Source organism: Saccoglossus kowalevskii, chromosome 2, assembly GCF_978046115.1.
Source record: "Saccoglossus kowalevskii chromosome 2, keSacKowa6.1, whole genome shotgun sequence".
NCBI classification, from domain to species: Eukaryota; Metazoa; Hemichordata; class Enteropneusta; family Harrimaniidae; genus Saccoglossus; species Saccoglossus kowalevskii.
Window position 1 is genome coordinate 25,685,478 of NC_140642.1, and position 17,970 is coordinate 25,703,447.

A 17,970-nucleotide genomic window follows, 5' to 3' on the forward strand; every position below is an offset into this window, starting at 1 on the left:
TCTCTATTAATTAGGTCATGCGCTACTAATAGGGCAAATATGGTACTAGACTGCTCAATTCTCCCAATTGTCACTCGTTTCACAAAATTTGTGCATACCTGAACAATTTGGATTGTTTTATGCACAGTAAAGCATAATTTAAACTGAATTAAATGAATTTGATTAAACTAAATCAAACCCAGCCTCAGAATAACATTTATGTCTTTGCAACACAGGGTATATTCTGATCTGATTATATCATTCACTTTTCCAATACCAAACACAGCATTCTCCCCAAGTATTGCAAGCAATTAGTTTTTATATCCAATGAAATTATTACACAACTTACCTTTTTTGTTCTTAGATGTACTTTTAGAGCTTTTCTTTTTCATACCATCTTCCTTGATTCCACCATTATGATTTGAACGCCCAATATTTGAGGAATTCTGCTTTAGGAGAGTTACTTGTACTTTGGGGATGAAATCACACAAGTTGTGTAGGGTAAACTTTACATCTACATGGCCTACGCTACAAGGCTTGGGTAGCACTATTTCAAACAGGTGTTCCTTCCAACTCAGGCTGGGAGATAAAAACACAAATTGGGTTAAAAACATAGATAATACTCAAATTTTTCAACCAATTTTTTTCATGACTTTAATGGCCTACCTCATTTCCACTAATACATATGGAACAAATGATCATTCCTGACTTGGACTTGAGTGAAAATAAAAGTAAGGTGCAATAGATAATATAATGTATGCAAATTAAGCTATTTAATATGCAAAGTTTTGTACCAAAAACTGATTTGATAGATCATGAGTAATATTAAATTTTATCAACATTGGATGGCTGGTTCTGATGATCAGATCAGATCAGATCATAAACAATGAACAGAAGGACAGATGCACAAATGGACAGAAGCACACCAGTATTGTTATTGAAATTTAATACCTATCTGGTTGTAACCTCCATGTCCTAGTATGTTGCGTGGCATCTCCATGATGTAAGCGATGTAAATGCTGTGGATGTCTTCTCTGTTGCTGTTCTTGTTGTACTTCAGTCCAGCATGGGGGCACGGCCGCTGTAAATCTTGGCACTAGGGTTTGAAACTTGGTCAAATCAACCAGTCTACTAAGATTTTCCGGAGTCAATGGTTGCTTGATGAACAAATCATTCCCTAGTAAAAACGAGTTAGTGCAACTGTTACAACACAACAAATACTAGGTTTTCTAAACCATTCCACCTGGGACACAAGAAATATAGCTATTTAGACAATTTTTTCATCATTAACTAATTTTAAATAAATTATTTGCTCTAGTATTAGAAACTCATCTGCAATATAAGTGCAGATAAACAAAAATTAATTATATACTGAATCATTAAAATAAGAATTTATAGGAAGTGCACAGGCTAGAAATAGAAGAAATTTGTACTCAACCATGGCACATTAGCATAAACTGACATTAATCTACCAGAATTGTTTTTCTGTATCCATATAGTAGTATATGGTTTTTTCAATATGTAGATCAATACAGTTTCACTTTTTCTGTAGTTTTGTGCGCATATTCTTCCTAATTTACTGTTTAATCTCAATCCATTTCAATGTTAAAATAAAAATAAACTATTATGTTCATATTGCTATTTATTTATTTATTTCATGCAATATCTGAAGAACGAAAAGTTCAAATCTAATTGCCAGAGATAAGCATTCACGTAAAACCTGTTTTTTTTTTAGGGTGGATGGAAAAAGCAATGTTATTTTTATCTGTGAGAATGGATTCTAACTGGATGTGTAGTTCTCACCTGAAAACATGTTCTATAGCCCATACATTTGCATACAGCAACTACTGAAACTGCTATACGTTTTCAAATGTGTCTGCACCCTTTTCTTTTTAAATATTATTTCTGACACTGTTTTATTGCTTTGAGTTTTCAAAAAATTGCAAACTACATAATCCGCATAAGGGAAGAGTAGGAAATCAAACGGGCGGTGCACCGCGGTCATTACCGCGGTGTACCCCAGAACGCCGGGGAGAGCCGCGGACTGCTTATAATTAGGGGTCTCTACAGCGACCCTTGGTAATGTGTGAAATACGTACTTAACAGTTTCTTTGTGATTCCACGAGTCATTGTTTTAAAATCCAATGCTGTAAATGAATACGATATGTGCGCTTGTTTAGTATTTAGTACATGTATTTAGCGTCAATTTCCAAAGTGATGCGATACAATTTTTCATGGTACATGTAGGTATACCTTTATTACACTGGAATAAAGTTTACAATTGAAAAGAGGACGATTTACAAAGTTTCAGCGTATCCAAGCCGTATCCTGGTTCTTGATTGATTTGGCAGTATCATGTTCACCATTTGTGTCATACTCCAGAAAAAATGGCCAGCAAACGAGAAACGGGCGAACTAATCAAAACAGGTCAGGCTGTCTGCATTGCAATGACAATGACATGATTAGTTTCTGTTTCATTTCATAAATCTTGCCTTGCGCATGTATTCTTGGTTGACAGAATCTTTTTTAAACAAAAGACGTTATTTTTCTGTTACATGTTCGTGTTCCATGGTACTCGTGAGTGTGAAAGGCATTTTGAATGAATAATAATTAAGTTTATGATACCGTATGATAACGCTAGCTGGCTCGATTAGAATTTCATTGCGTGTGAACCGCTGAGGTCAATGCCCGTTACTGTGCCAACCTCACGTAGTTCAAAAGCACCTGACGTTGTTTTGTTTTTTTTCACTCGAAATGTAAGCGATCAAATAGTCTGCGTTCAAAGTACGCTGCCCCGAGTTTGAAATTACAGTAAATTGTAACGCATGGATTTTATTTACATGAAATTTAGTTTATTTAAAAATGATATACATGTAGATGTCAAACCATAATTATTATTATTTGAAATGTTGTTTCTTGACTTGACTTTTCTGGCTTTAATGTTTTGTGTGTGCGCGTTTGTTTACAATATCATTATCAACAACAGTTATTCAGTGGCCCCGTCTCTGAAGCAGTAAGTCGCGGTTTCGACTAAGTCGCGTAGTTCGATGGCCACGGACGATTGTATTGTGTTTTGCCGTCAGTTTTAAAGTAGAAAAACTAAGTCTGGTATTATCGCGTATTTAATTGCCCGCTCAATCAGTTGGAGGTGACAACTTAACACCTACAGACCGTCAATTACTGAAATAGAAAGGGTGATAGCAGCCTGACTCGAGGTGTCGACAGGGGTATAAAAAATAAGTTTGCGTAATTATTGCAAAGGCAACGCATTATCAAGTCGGCAAAGTTGAAATATTCACAGCCAGTACGTAAACAATGAAAAACAAGTTTGCGCAATTATTACGAAGCCAACGCATTATCAAGTCGGCAAAGTTGAAATATTCACAGCCAGTACGTAAACAATGGAAAACAAGTTTGCGCAATTATTACGAAGCCAACGCATTATCAAGTCGGCAAAGTTGAAATATTCACAGCCAGCACGTAAACAATGAAAAACAAGTTTGCGTAATTATTACGAAGCCAACGCATTATCACGTCGGCAATGGTGAAATATTCACAACCAGAACGGTAACAATTTTTACGTAGGCAACGCAGAGCCAGTAAAAATTTGCGTAATGGGATGTGTATAATAACAAGCAGCCTATCGGCTGAGATAGCTCCGCTGTTAGCAATTCACATTTCAATTAAAGAACTGAAGACATCATTAGAAAATGAACAATATGTATAGTATCAAAGCAATCGGACTTACAGTTTTTAACAAGAAGTCGAAAATATCACTTTCTACCAAAAATGACCAAAATATTCACCAAAATTAGAGAATTGAAGATACCTTCACAAAATGAACAAATCTGAGAGAGGTCCACATGTAGTACCTATATATGTAATATCGAAGCAATCAGACTATTGGTTTTTTACAAGAAGTCGAAAATATCACTTTTTACCAAAAATGACAAAAATATTCACCAAAATTATAGAATCGAAGATACCATCACGAAATGAACAAATCTGAGAAAGGTCTACATGTAGTATCTAAATATGTAATATCAAAGCAATTGAACTATTGGTTTTTAACAAGAAGTCGAAAATATCACTTTTTACCAAAAATTACAAAAATATTCACTAAAATTAGAGAATTGAAGACATCATCACAAAATGAACAAATCTGAGAGAGGTCCACATGTAGTACCTATATATGTAATATCAAAGCAATCGGACTTGTGGTTTTTAACAAGAAATCGAAAATATCACTTTTTACCAAAAATGACAAAAATATTCACCAAAATTAGAGAATTAAAGATATCATTACAAAATGAATAAATATGAGAGAGGTCCACATGTAGTACCTATATATGTAATATCAAAGCAATTGCACTTGCGGTTTTTAACAAGAAGTCGAAAATATCAGTTTTTACCAAAAATGACAAAAATATTCACCAAAATTAGAGAATTGAAGATATCAACATGAAATGAACAAATCTAAGAGAAGTCTACGCAAGGTACATATACACCAAGTATCAAAGCATTCAGGCTTGTAGTTTTCAAGAAGAAGTCGAAAAAGTAAAACATTGACACGGACGACGACGACGACCGACAATCACTCATATGATAAGCTCCGCTCGACAAAGTCGACAGCGGAGCTAAAAAGGTCAATGCGCGGAGCGCGAATGGTCACCAATGTAACAACCCACTTGTTCAGCGTGTGACTTGGGGTTAAACTTGAGCCAATGTTTATTAGATTAGTCAGTTTCGCCAAGAAGTGCGCTATTTTTTTCGCTGATCACCTAGTTGTTGTAGTATATATTGTAGCACCAAGTGTGTGACACTCTCTCCGACTTCGGCTTGCTTTTCCTACTTAGTGCATGGTTTAGAGGTAACGTAAACTGCGGCCTCTCATCGAGTGTTTTACACTTGGAATTTATACTTCGTCCGATTATATTGGTATACGCGAAACATTAATCTTTTAAAATAAATCCTGAGACTATACATGATGTAAATTCAAAATAATGTGATAATATTTTACATTATGTGGGGTCTACATTATTCTGGGTTGCTTTGCGATGTTATACCAAGACTCGTGAAAATAAAATAGTGTTCTTCTGCGAACTAATAGAGACTATTTTTACAATTTTCTGGTACCACTCGATTTTTATTATTTGAACTTGGCGGCAAGTAACCTTTAGTTTCCCAGTCTATTGTGTCCATTCATAGTCTTAACAATAGGGTGTAAATTGCCATGCGAGCCTACCGCACACGACCGCGGTAAACCGGGGTCATGGAATCTATGCATAAATTTGCATAAAATGCGGTCGACCGGCGAGCACCCACCACCACCGCGGTAATGACCGCGAGTTTGATTTCCTACTCTTCCCTAAAGTTGGATTATGTTTTTAAAAAAATATAAACAAAAGATTTTCATTAAAACTTAAATTGAATAACCTTTAAGCTGAACAGAACAAACTACTGATAATCCTGGAGAGAGCACTGGGAGAGTATATGAAAAACACTCACCTGCGGATTCTTTACTTTTTCTCAACACATCACCAAATTTAAGATCATCCATTGATTTCTGGTCATCTACCGTTTCAATCATTCCAACTTCATCAACATCCAAATCTTGTGCTCTGGCACACACTTGAAAAAAACAAAGTTCCCCATTGGCCCGACATGCACACATCCTCTCCATACCATGGCAGTAAGTCAATGCAACAAACTGTTCTCCTTTGTTACTTCTAACTACTTTACCACTGCTGCAATCAGAACATGCAGGAATCTCAGCCAGCGTTGTAAATGTACCGATATCCAGAATAGCTATACCACCTTCCCAAGTCGTTGCTGCCAGCTGACCCAGACAAGGACTTCTCACAGTACTGCCATTTTCACTAGCCTTACCCTTTTCAAGGGAAGCCGATTTCTCTTCCGGAGTGATGATATCATCATCACCTGCAGTATCACAAGCCTCTGGTGGCAAAACAATCACGCTTGTGATCATCTTTTTCAAGGAGCTAATTTTAAGTTGCACAGCTGGTTGTTCATCTAAGGTAATAGTACCAAAAGTATAGTTTAATTTATACAAGAGAAGGAATCCTCCAGAGTCCACAGCTGTGAGATCCTGTAACGAGGAGCCCTCAGCAGCATTGCTGTCAATATCAGGACTCTCTACAATACCTGTACTATCTTTGTTTAAATCATTTTGCCCAGAGGTACCCCCATTGCACTCTTTCCCTGTTTGCTTTATAGTGTCCATGGTGTCAGTCGGGACAACCACAACTATAACATGAGAGCTATCTACAGTCGGTAAAATTTGCGACACGCACATACTAGGAGCCACAGACTCGGGTAATTCTATACACTGCACTAAACCGCCAACTTTTTTCTCTGAGCTAGCACTGCGATGATCCACCGTGTCTTCGCCTGGGGAAGTGGAATTGACGTTTGATTCCATAAAAGATACCGGTTCTTCAATGTAAATCTGCTGGTCCTCAACTTCTAATATCTGTGGCATGTAGAATTCTTGAAGGGACGCCTGTCCAGAGAAAACAGTTGAGCCTTTACTCTCAGTGGGGGCGGGGGCAGGCTCAGGTTTTACAGGTTCAGTTTTATTTGCCATATCATAAACTAATATGCATGGTGTACTATAACTATGCGATCCACTGGGTAAAGCAGTAGTGACAGCATCTGGGGCATTAGTTCTATCCGTTTCATTGTCTAAAGGGGCATGGTTGCCATTGGAATTTGCACTAAGAGATTGCGAAGCACTGTTTAATCTACATATAAGAGTTCCAGCAAGCAAAACAGGACTGATTGTTTTCTTCTCTTTGGTTTCAGCTTTCAATATATGATGGCTTCTCTCTGGTTTCCCAACTAAGCTCAGTGATGTAACCAAGACATCCTCCGAAGGTGGTGTTAGAGTTACTTTACTTGCCACTGGATTTATCAAAAAAAAGAAGAAAAAAAAAGCCTTGAGGTCAGATTATGTCTAAGATTGCCTTGAGGTCAGATTATGTCTAAGATTATTACTTTTAATACCACTTTACTCCTTGCAAAGATTTATCCAAGCCAATTTTTGTTGCAAAACCTGTCCTCTTTTCATCAAATAATTTGAATTAATATCTTTCACAGAAATAAGGACTATGGTTGTGAAGGATTACAGAAGGTGACAATAGCAGTGAAAAGGTTGCTGATATGCAAATTACCTCATTAATATGCACAAAACTATTTTGTGGAAGGCCACAAATGCAGGGTAAAGGGGTTCATGATATGCAAATTAATATGCACAGACAGAACATGCAACTATTCTTTGGAATATTACAAATGCTTATGATGGCAGTGATAGGGATAATGCAGCATCAACATACTTCTGCTTGTAGCGTCACATACGATGATATTTATATTTTAAATTTGTTATAAAGCTCAAAATTAGGACCCTGCTTAAAACGTACGTTTCGAACACTATAAATAAAAGCCAAACACACCTGCACTACTACGGTTATTGTTGATGTTTTCCAAATCTGACTGACTTTTCCAAGCTCCACTTATATCAATAACTTGTATTGAGCCTCCACCTTCATCTATTACAAGAGGAAAAGATATTAAATGCATTATTGTATTATACTGGCAGTGAGGGACAATTTAACAAGATTCAAAATACATAGACGTTCTCTACATCAAATTTACCTTCTTTTGTTACTTCTTTGTCAGTCGTCTTCTTTTCAGTTTCTGTCTTGACACTAGTAAACATTACAAACAACATTTAAAATGATAGCATTAATCAGAAAAAAAATCACAATGTTAAACAACATCACATAAGCCGTTATTCTCAGTCAAATCAAACACAACATTTAAAACAGACCAACCTTTTCGATACAATTTCAACAGTTTCATCTTTCATTTCACCCCAAGCTTCAAACAGTTTATTGGGACCAACTTTTTTTGTAAGCTTATGTAAAATTAATGGTTCCAATGGATCAATATTGAACATTTTCTCCAACTTGAGCTGTCTTGATACATCCCATATGCAGACGTTGCCATGCACTGATGATGTGGCCATCAGATTCAAACAGGAAGTGCTGCTAACACACGTGATCTATTGAGTAATTTATGTTCATATTGAGAAATGTTTTATTTTATGCAGGATATAAATATATAAATGTTTCAATAATGTCTAGTATGTCAGCCTTCAGGAAGTTCTGGGACTAATGTTAACAGCAGAGGGTTCCAAGCATCCACAAAGCAATAGTAGAGAGTATATAACAACATCCCCTTTCTATCAAATCTTGTATGTATGGATGAAAAAGTAGGAAAAAATTGGTATATTATCAGATATATTTTGTTTGTAGCATTTTGCATATGAAGTAGTATGTGTTGTATACCAAATGCAACAATTATGATAATCACAAAATATCTGGGTCAGAAATTGTTAGCCGAACATTGCCAAGCATTTATGTAGATGTGAATGTGATCAAATTCTCAGCACATGCAAAACTGATGTCTCTCTAATGCGACCTTCGTAATTATTCAAAATTTGATAAGAAGTAAGTCAGGGGATTAGTTTGATGAGCACCCTTTTTTTAAAGTTGTTACGTCCTTTATTTTTTTCTAAATTTGTACATTTTACATGAGATTTCATAGCATTATTGGCAGTGCTTCCAAGCAAACTTCATAGGCTCATTGTGTTGAGCATGTTCTAAAGCACGATTTCAAACAGCGCTGCGTGTCAGGATTTTAGGTCTTCCAAAAAGGTTCCAACAGGCATAACACACAAACACGGTAACTGCCTATTCCAAGTGATGGCCCATGCTTCTACATATATTGTAAACTCCAAATAAACTGATAATACAACTTTAAGGAATTTTAGGTAAAAAGACACAATGAAAGATAGAACAATGTACTGATATAAGATAGAAAAACTTGAAATGCACACAAAATAAAAGTCATGGAGATAATAGCTGAGATTATTGCCTTGACACAAGTGATAGATAATGCATGTAACCCACCTCCTGTGAACCATCTGCATGTAACTGTGCTGGCCCTGTTGCTAAGGTTACAAAAATTGGCACATTCTGCGTATATTCCCCTCGGACAAATGGACAGTTAGGCGAATGACGTTCATGCTCAGACCTGAAGAATTAAGAATTAAAGAAAAACCATTTAAGCAGCAATTCTATGACATACATTGTACCAGCACAAAATAAAGATTTCTATAAATTACAGATGAGCATATGAATTTTCACTATATCTCACTGAGTTTAGGTCATGTTACCTACCATGGTTCATCTGTTGGTTCCCAACAAACCAAGCACACACTGCATGTAAAACACATTGCACGGTCATCACCAGTGGATGTAGGCTACAATAATAATAATAATATACAATTAAATTAATTATAACTGATTTAAGTACACAATTATTTAACATGGTGTAACTATTTATTACAACATTACCCTACTGTTACTCGCACTAGTTATGCGACCCTACGTAAAAAAAAACAAATAGTTATAGATAAGAGTTATGGTTCCTGGTTCTAAGGAATGAATACAAATCAAAATATGACAAATAACTAATGTTACATTTGGAATTCTTCATCAATCTCCTGTGAATTGGCAACATATCTGAAACCAACTAATAGTATAACCACACACAAAACTTGCAAAATCACACTACCTTTCTGTAATTTACAAAACACACTAGGTTAAAAAAAAACAAGTCATTGTCAATGACACGTCCCCGTTCCGTTCATATTTGAGTGACATATACATTCAAAGCAGATCATGACCGAAATGCACCTGCATATGTACAACACATTGTGCTAAATCTGAACAAAATCCATCCATGCATGACTGAGATCCGGTTCTGGAATTGTGAAAATACGTGATTTTGATGCATTTTCGGCCTTAAAATGGCCATCATTCCGCTATTGTTAAGCAGATCATGAAACAAATGCACATATCTATTTGTGACATGATGCACCATGTGTGTGTGAAGTTTGAACTTGATCAATCCAGACATGTCTTGGATACGGATCCAGAACTGAATTCTTTAACAAAATGGCCGCCAGTCGGCCATTTCGAACTTGATCCGAAAAAAAAAAGACGTGCATCAAGGTCCTATTATGTTTAATGTATGTACCAAATTTGAACAAAATCCATCCATGCATAACTGAGATACGGGTCCGGAATGGTGAAAATGTGCGATTTCAATGCATTTTCGGCCTTAAAGCGGCCCCATTTGGCTATCGTTAATGAGATCATGAAACAAATGCACATACATATTTGTGACATGATGTACCTTGTGTGTGTGAAGTTTGAACTTGATCAATCCAGACATGTCTCGGATACGGATCCAGAACTGAATTCTTTAAAACAAAATGGCCGCCAGTCTGCTATTTCGAACTTGATCCGAAAAAAAAAATGACGTGCATCAAGGTCCTATTATGTTTAATGTATGTACCAAATTTGAATGAAATCCGTCCATGCATAACTGAGATCCGGGTCCGGAATGGTGAAAATGTGCGATTTCAATGCATTTTCGGCCTTAAAGCGGCCGCCATTTGGCTATCGTTAATGAGATCATGAAACAAATGCACATACATATTTGTGACATGATGTACCTTGTGTGTGTGAAGTTTGAACTCGATCAATCCAAGCATGTCTCAGATACGGATCCAGAACTGAATTCTTTAAAACAAAATGGCTGCCAGTCGGCCATTTCGAACCCGATCCCCAAAAAAAAAATGACGTGCATCAAGGTCCTATTATGTTTAATGTATGTACCAAATTTGAACAAAATCCGTCCATGCATAACTGAGATCCGGGTCCGGAATGGTGAAAATGTGCGATTTTGATGCATTTTCGGCCTTAAAATGGCCGCTATTCGGCTATCGTTAATCGGATCATGAAAAAAATGCATGTGCATATGTCCCATATAATGTGTGATGTATGAGTGAAGTTTGAACTTAATCGGTCCATGCATGTTCGAGATACAGGTGATCACGGACGCACGGACGGACGGACGGACGCACACAGGGCAAAACATAAGTCCCCGTTTTCGGACTGCGTCCGAACGGGGACTAAAAAGAGAGAGAGTACAGTGAAAGTGACATACCTGATGATAAAACCCTGCTTGGGCCATGGCATCAGGAAGAGCATATCTTAAAATAAATATAAAACTATGTTATCACAAATGAAGACTTTTTAATCATAAATATGATAAACTATTGTTAACACAATGTATATAATGTATATAACTGACACACTCACTTGTAATCCATATGCGGCCATGGCCCAAACGTCTCTCTACGTGCTGCCTCACTGTACATGAGGGACCGATCGATAGTTCGACCACCGACTGATGTAGTTGAGTGAGCAAGGTCAGACTGTCCAGCCGGGTACAATGCAGTAAGACGATCCATGATAGAGGAGGCAATGGATAAACTAGGAACATGCTGGTTGGCCCTCTTCAACTCAGATATTAAACTATTACATACAGATCTTAACGCACATAAAGGAAGATGTAAACTCACAGACGCCCACTGAAAATAAAACAAGAGAACCACAGATTAAACAATTATCCTATCTTAGATGTCCATATTACGATGACACTTTGGAAGATTCTATAAAGATTTACAATACACACCTTTGCTAATTTATGATTTGCATGGTCAAGTTGAGTATTTCCTTTTAAACCATTTTCCAGTTCTTCTAATACATCTTCTAAAAATTCCACCCCAGGTAAATCTGTTTTCTTCAAACAAGCTAAAAACTGAGAAGCCTGAAAAAAAAACATTATATACACTTGTATCATGTACATGCACTAGTATTATATCCAACTATTTACCAGTAGGTAAAAACATTTCTTAATCATCCAGCATTTTCTTTGATCATTTGAGTTTCTACTACTAACCATTCAGATTATCAGACTGCAAATACAAACTGATTACATCATGATGTCTTACAAGTACACTCTGGTACTAGAAAGTAAAGCAAATTTGATACGAACCTCTGATGCTAATAATTCCACCTTGACTAAGTCTTCACTGCGGGCTACAGGTGCCTGTAAGGCTGTGTCTAATAGAAGTACTCCACTCAGATCTTTACGTAAGCCCACTGCTTGTCCATCAGTAACAAAGATTTTATCGCTATCAGATAAATATAAACTCTGAATTTTGCCATCGTGCTTGCCTGTAAACACACATAAATCAGTGGTTAAAACATTAAATACACCTATGTACATTACCTTAACAGTCCGGAAGTTTATGAACAACTTCAAGCAGTGAGGCTGTTAGAATAATTAAAGTTTTGTAACCACTTACACCATTTACATTCTGGTCAGAAATTACTCACATTATATAGTCTCAAGAGAATTACATGTAGTCCTGCATTAATAAGACTTCCTGAAATGGTCATTTATTATAATCCACTAAAATTGACTCAATGATTTGTCATTCTAGGCACTATCAAAATCAAATATTACCCCGGTATTCTCATCTTTCTTGCTCAGTGAAGCAGCAATGATTGAGTCTCTTGAATTTAATTAGTCATGTTCTTCTTTTTTTTTTTTATACATGCATACTGACTTGTTTATAAAGGCAGTATAATTATTATTACCAATAAATGTAAACTTTATTACGTTTGTGTATGGGGGTTACAATACGTAAAGTAGGGTAAGTAAGACTAATTTTTTACTTTGTCATAATTTTTTATTTTACAAAAATTAATTCATCATTCTCAATTTATTATTTCACAGTGCTGCTTAGCCTATACTGTTATACGAGAGTATTTTTTTCATATACACCACATCTTGCATGTACAGGTTTACATTTTGGTTCGAAAATAACAAATTGGTCATAAAAAAGTACAGGGTCGACCTGAAAAATTTAGGCAAAGTCAGGTTACTGGAAACACATTTTTTTTTATTTGGCCTATACAATTTCTAATTCACTTTTGTTTTTAACATTGTCAGGAAATGGTAAAATTCCATGAAAACTCCACACATTGTTTTATTAAAAACCCAGTATTTAAATTAGAAATCTGAATTAAATCGAAACTCTGAAGAGTTTCAGGGGTGTAAGGAGCTGAACAAATTGTACAACTACTGCATGTAGGTCCTAGGGGGGAAAAGGTTCTATTGAAAAGTGTAAAATAACAATTACTTAGACTGCTAGGTCAAAAATGACAAAATACAATTACAAAGATCAAAGTACATACATCAAAAGGTCATATGGTGACCCTGATTCTAAATCACTAGGAATCACAGGGCGGTAAAAAAGAGGTCACAGCTATGACCCAGATTTCACCTGGCAACAGAAATTTGTTAGAACTTCAGTTTTCACTTTAATCAAAACTACAAAGGTTTACAAAAATTCAAATGTCATCACAGAATTAATTTGTTTGTTGCACATTACACGCACACTGCCCTCCATTCACTGCCATTTTGATCTGGTTTCTGTTTGCTACATAGACTTCTTTAGTTACGAGGAATTATAAAATGCTGATTAATTAATTTTTGGGTTCATTTTTAAAATACATTCGGATTCAACATTGACTTAATTAAGACATGCAATCACACTAACTTTCAATCATTCAACAGAAAATATAGGTTTAATTTTTTACATACTTTGCTTACTTTCAAAATTGCAAAAAGAGGTTAAGGTTACAATATATCCAATACTTTTGAACTAGTACGCAACAAATTTACTGTAAAAATATCCATGCATAGCAGAAATGCACAAGATGTGTCAGTGTAAATCAACAAAGAATCAGCTGGCATTGAAACACAGCATTAACATACAGAATCTGAATAATTATTATTAGACAGATCTTTCACACATTGAACTTAGCTCCCACAGTTAACGTAGACTTGACATTTCAGACATGCTGAAAACGTTGAAATTTACTATAGTACTACAAATAAACAAGTCCCATAGCCGTCCCGAAATGGAAATCAACTGATTTAAATCTTCTGAGAATTTATATATTTGACCATGAAAACATTTAGGATGACTTATTTCCTTGTTATTTCAAAGTGTGTTTGCCTCCACCTTAATTAATTTTAATCGTTTTAACGCCCATTGAATCATTTATTATTCTGTTAGAACAATAGTAACTGTCGAAATAAATCATGGATCTATGAAAATGGGCAATGTTGAAACCACTGCGCCATCGACTTTTTATTTCCCATAGCTATACTGACCGCGCGAGGCGCACTAGTTTTAGGTCAAGCAGGAAATCGACACCCAAATTAGATATCTCACTGCGACAGATCGAAATCAATAGATTGTTAATACATTCATACACAGTACTATTTAATTACTGGCATATTCAAAATGCGTTTACAATAAGGAAAATACAGTAAAATATACGCATATCTTTGCAAGTCACACCGTCCAAAACATGACGACCGGATTTGGCTATAGCCGAGACGAGGACACATAATTCTCACCTGAGAGGGTCGATTTTTGAAGTATGGCACCCGAGTTTACATCTATTACTTGTACAGTAGAATCCTGGGTGACAGCCAAAATGGTATTGAGCTTGGGGTGAAAAGTAACGCTGCAAGTCTGCTCCCCAACAGACAAACAGCCGTCTTGACTAACAGACCACTCCATGGCAGCCATCTTGGAACATGACGTCACCCTTGAACATTTCGTGACATCATGATTGAAAAAAAATAGATTCGTTTTCAAAAAGAAATAAACTTCGCTAAATTGTATGTAATTTCTTGATTATTATTCCATGGTGATATACAAAAAATTACGCTACTTTCAATATTATAAATAACATTATGAAATATTCCCATGAATCTTTGCTCATAGCAACTTCCGGGTATTGTAAATAGTCCGGATCCCAGCCTGTGCAAATTATTTAAATACAACTTTATAGGTCCTAGTCGACTAGTACAGTTAGTTAGAAAAAAATAACTTATTTCAATCCTATAAATTACATTATTGTTAAAGTCAGTGAGAAGAAACTCATGAACAATATCAACAATTTTGCATAACATTCAGTCCTGTAAAACCTAGTGAACTTATTTAAAATATTGTTTTTGTTTTTAGATAATACAATGCTCTAGTAATTGGTGATAACAGAATAAAAGGTAATATTCAAATTGTAGGTCATCTGCTTTGGTCAAAACCAAAATATTTGGCGAATTAGTGAGCAACTTGCTCCCCCAATACTTCTGAGCTTTGCTGAAGGGGTTGTTGTTGATCAACTGGAACTAGAAATAAAATATTGTCAATATTTATAAAAAAAAAAAAAGATGAACCAATCAGAGTACAAGAATAACTTTTTATGAAGCTGTCATACTCCCCTGTGTATTATTTTTTTTACAGAGTCAATTGCAATCCGATTAAAGTTAAACGATGTAGTATGGAGTAAAAAGTAATGCTTCCATTTAGAGTATTGATTCGAAAACTGGGTGGTATGTCGGATTCATTTATAAATTATTTTAATTTTATTTCATCATTGTGCAAATCTCATTATACGGTAGTTAAATCTGGGGATAGGAGAACGCTTCTCAAATAGAAAAAGTTCAAAATCAATTTTGTAAATTCTACTCGATTTATCGGCTGTTGACGAATGTGGTTGATTTTGTCTCTATGTTCGGTTCTTTATCAAACTCAATTTTGTAAATTCTACTCGATTTATCGGCTGTTGACGAATGTGGTTGATTTTGTCTCTATGTTCGGTTCTTTACTTTAAAAGATGCATTAGTTACTGGCTGAGATTACAAAAAAATGATTCTTATAGATATCCTAATAAATGTTATTTAATGTACAAGCCTACTCATAAATGCAAATACCCAGATTTTATTCATTTTGCAATAAATTGCACTCGCGGACAATATAAGAATATTGTTTTAAAAAGGTGGGATCACCAGCCTAATGTTCGAGAAAATTATGGTTATATGTTAGTGGATAGTGCCCATTTTGAAAGTATTATAATGTTTTTACCGCAGGTTTCTATGTCAGAGATATTATGGATTTGTTCTAAAAATAACGATTTTTGAAAAATATTAGGACAAGTTCCTTAAAGTAGGTCACTGTAACATATTGGGTTACATTAGTTACATGATTTGCATAATAAGTAAACCAATTCTCTCAAAAAATTATAAGTATAGGCTTCTTTCATAACGTTAAAAAAGATTAACGATCAACGTGTTACAACATCGATAAATTGGGCGTTTAATGTAAAATGTTGCTTTTTCGCTTTGGATTCGGCCATGTATGGCTGAACCTAGGTGTGGGGACAAAAAAGTCTTCACACAAAGAATTAAAGATTTTCCGTCGTCGACACTTGATCAATAAAAATATTTGTCTCGCATTCATACAAGAGCTGCGTTATCAAGGTTACGGAAAATGTCTTATTATCGAACGTGATATGATTGACAATAAATACAACCACCCAACTCCGTGGTTAGAATACTTTAAGAAAGTAACAATGTGCGTTATTAGTTTTTAAATCCATAAAACACATTCCTACCACATTATATGACTGTTTTTTTTAATGTAAATCAGTGTTATATTCGACCAACGAGATCAAGCACTCAGAATGTACTGGACACATCTATGGTCAAGTTAAATATTTTAAAAGCATCTTTGCAATACAAGGTACACTATAGAATGGAGTAATCTAAATACCAATAGCAAATTAACAAAGACAATAATCTCAGCTATATTTAAAACAATACTGGTAATACTTTTAGATTACATTTTACTTTTTGCAAACAAACATTTTGAAAATCTACTATTCATAGACTGCTGGGCATTACGTACGGAACAGTCTGCGCATGCGAGTTTCCATGGTAATGTACTGAACTCATGGAGACAGCCAATCAGTGATTTAACCGAATTCCACCGACTACGTAGTTATATAGTGATTCATCAGACCATTCTTTGGGTGTACACGGAATGACTGGATTCGAGGTTAACATAGTCCCTCAACGTCGACTGTGCGTGGAGATTGATATGGAAAGTATTGTGTTTAAATAAAAAATAGATCTGTTTAGTGATGAAAATGATGTGCGATACAATATTATTATGAAACGTCAAGAATTTCACCGATGAACACTGACTAAATACCATCACGTGTTTATATTATTATATTATTGGTCATGAACCTCGTGTCACTAATAGCAACAAATGTAGGATTCCTTGAAACAGTTAGGGGGGTGTTCTTAAATTGGCAAAGTTCGCTAAAAAAAAAGGAAGGCTATTTCATGTACATGTACACCCCTCCTCCTTACACGACGAAAGCAGTATATTTTGACAGACCGAAAACGCAAAAAATGGGGAAAAACAACATTGAAGAAAGCAAAAACATTTAAGTAAAAAGCGGGATATCAATCTGATGAATTGTACGGCTTTATTGTTTATTGCGCACATATTTAATTTTTTTCAATTTCATTTAAAAAGTATGGAAAACTCACAAGGTGGCATAGTGAATTTCATGAGCGCATTATTGTTATATAATCTTTTTAAAAATGTTCTATAATTTTCAAATGACGGTTTAAATCAACTCGACCAATTACAACGCATCAAGAGAGACATTGTCAGTTACTGTACTGAAACTCATCTTGTGGGCATTATCAATTGATTTCTATAGCAATTAAAAACGTGTTTTTTGATTTGCTATGAAAACTATTTATGGTTTTCGAAATTTGTTTGAAATTAAAATATTACAAAATAAGATCGTTTGACTAAAAAAATATGGTGAAAATTAAATATGTAATCAGATTGTGAAAAACATATATTTCAGTTTCGTATTTTGAAATGTATATATTTTCTTTCATTTTACTAGGATTAAATACAGGCAAGTGAAAATTATATCGCGACAACTTGACGAATCTAAAATAACAAAGCCTGTATGTAACAAAACAAACCCAAACACCGGCATGAAGTAGTAGTAACTTTATTAATCGGCCAGGGTCTCGTCTTACAGAGTATAAATTATATCACTCCGCTGTTAAAAAACTCGGTTGATTCTGCTAAAACAA

General features: G+C 35.3%; 1 protein-coding gene across 1 annotated transcript in view; it reads right to left on the minus strand.

The window, feature by feature from the left end:
• Window positions 1-14,598, minus strand: part of LOC100370984 (dual E2 ubiquitin-conjugating enzyme/E3 ubiquitin-protein ligase BIRC6-like) — a 57,073-nt gene extending 42,475 nt beyond the window's left edge. The window contains exons 1-13 of the mRNA XM_085493590.1: window positions 14,416-14,598; window positions 11,974-12,155; window positions 11,611-11,745; window positions 11,235-11,506; window positions 11,080-11,125; window positions 9,243-9,325; window positions 8,973-9,096; window positions 7,833-8,062; window positions 7,654-7,706; window positions 7,452-7,547; window positions 5,488-6,903; window positions 931-1,156; window positions 329-558 (exon numbers count right to left, since the gene is read on the minus strand). Of these exons, the coding sequence (XP_085349716.1) occupies window positions 329-558; window positions 931-1,156; window positions 5,488-6,903; window positions 7,452-7,547; window positions 7,654-7,706; window positions 7,833-8,062; window positions 8,973-9,096; window positions 9,243-9,325; window positions 11,080-11,125; window positions 11,235-11,506; window positions 11,611-11,745; window positions 11,974-12,155; window positions 14,416-14,590 (3,268 nt within the window). The 5' untranslated portion in view covers window positions 14,591-14,598. The remainder of the gene's footprint in view (window positions 1-328; window positions 559-930; window positions 1,157-5,487; window positions 6,904-7,451; window positions 7,548-7,653; window positions 7,707-7,832; window positions 8,063-8,972; window positions 9,097-9,242; window positions 9,326-11,079; window positions 11,126-11,234; window positions 11,507-11,610; window positions 11,746-11,973; window positions 12,156-14,415) is intronic.
• Window positions 14,599-17,970: the final 3,372 nt, after the last annotated feature.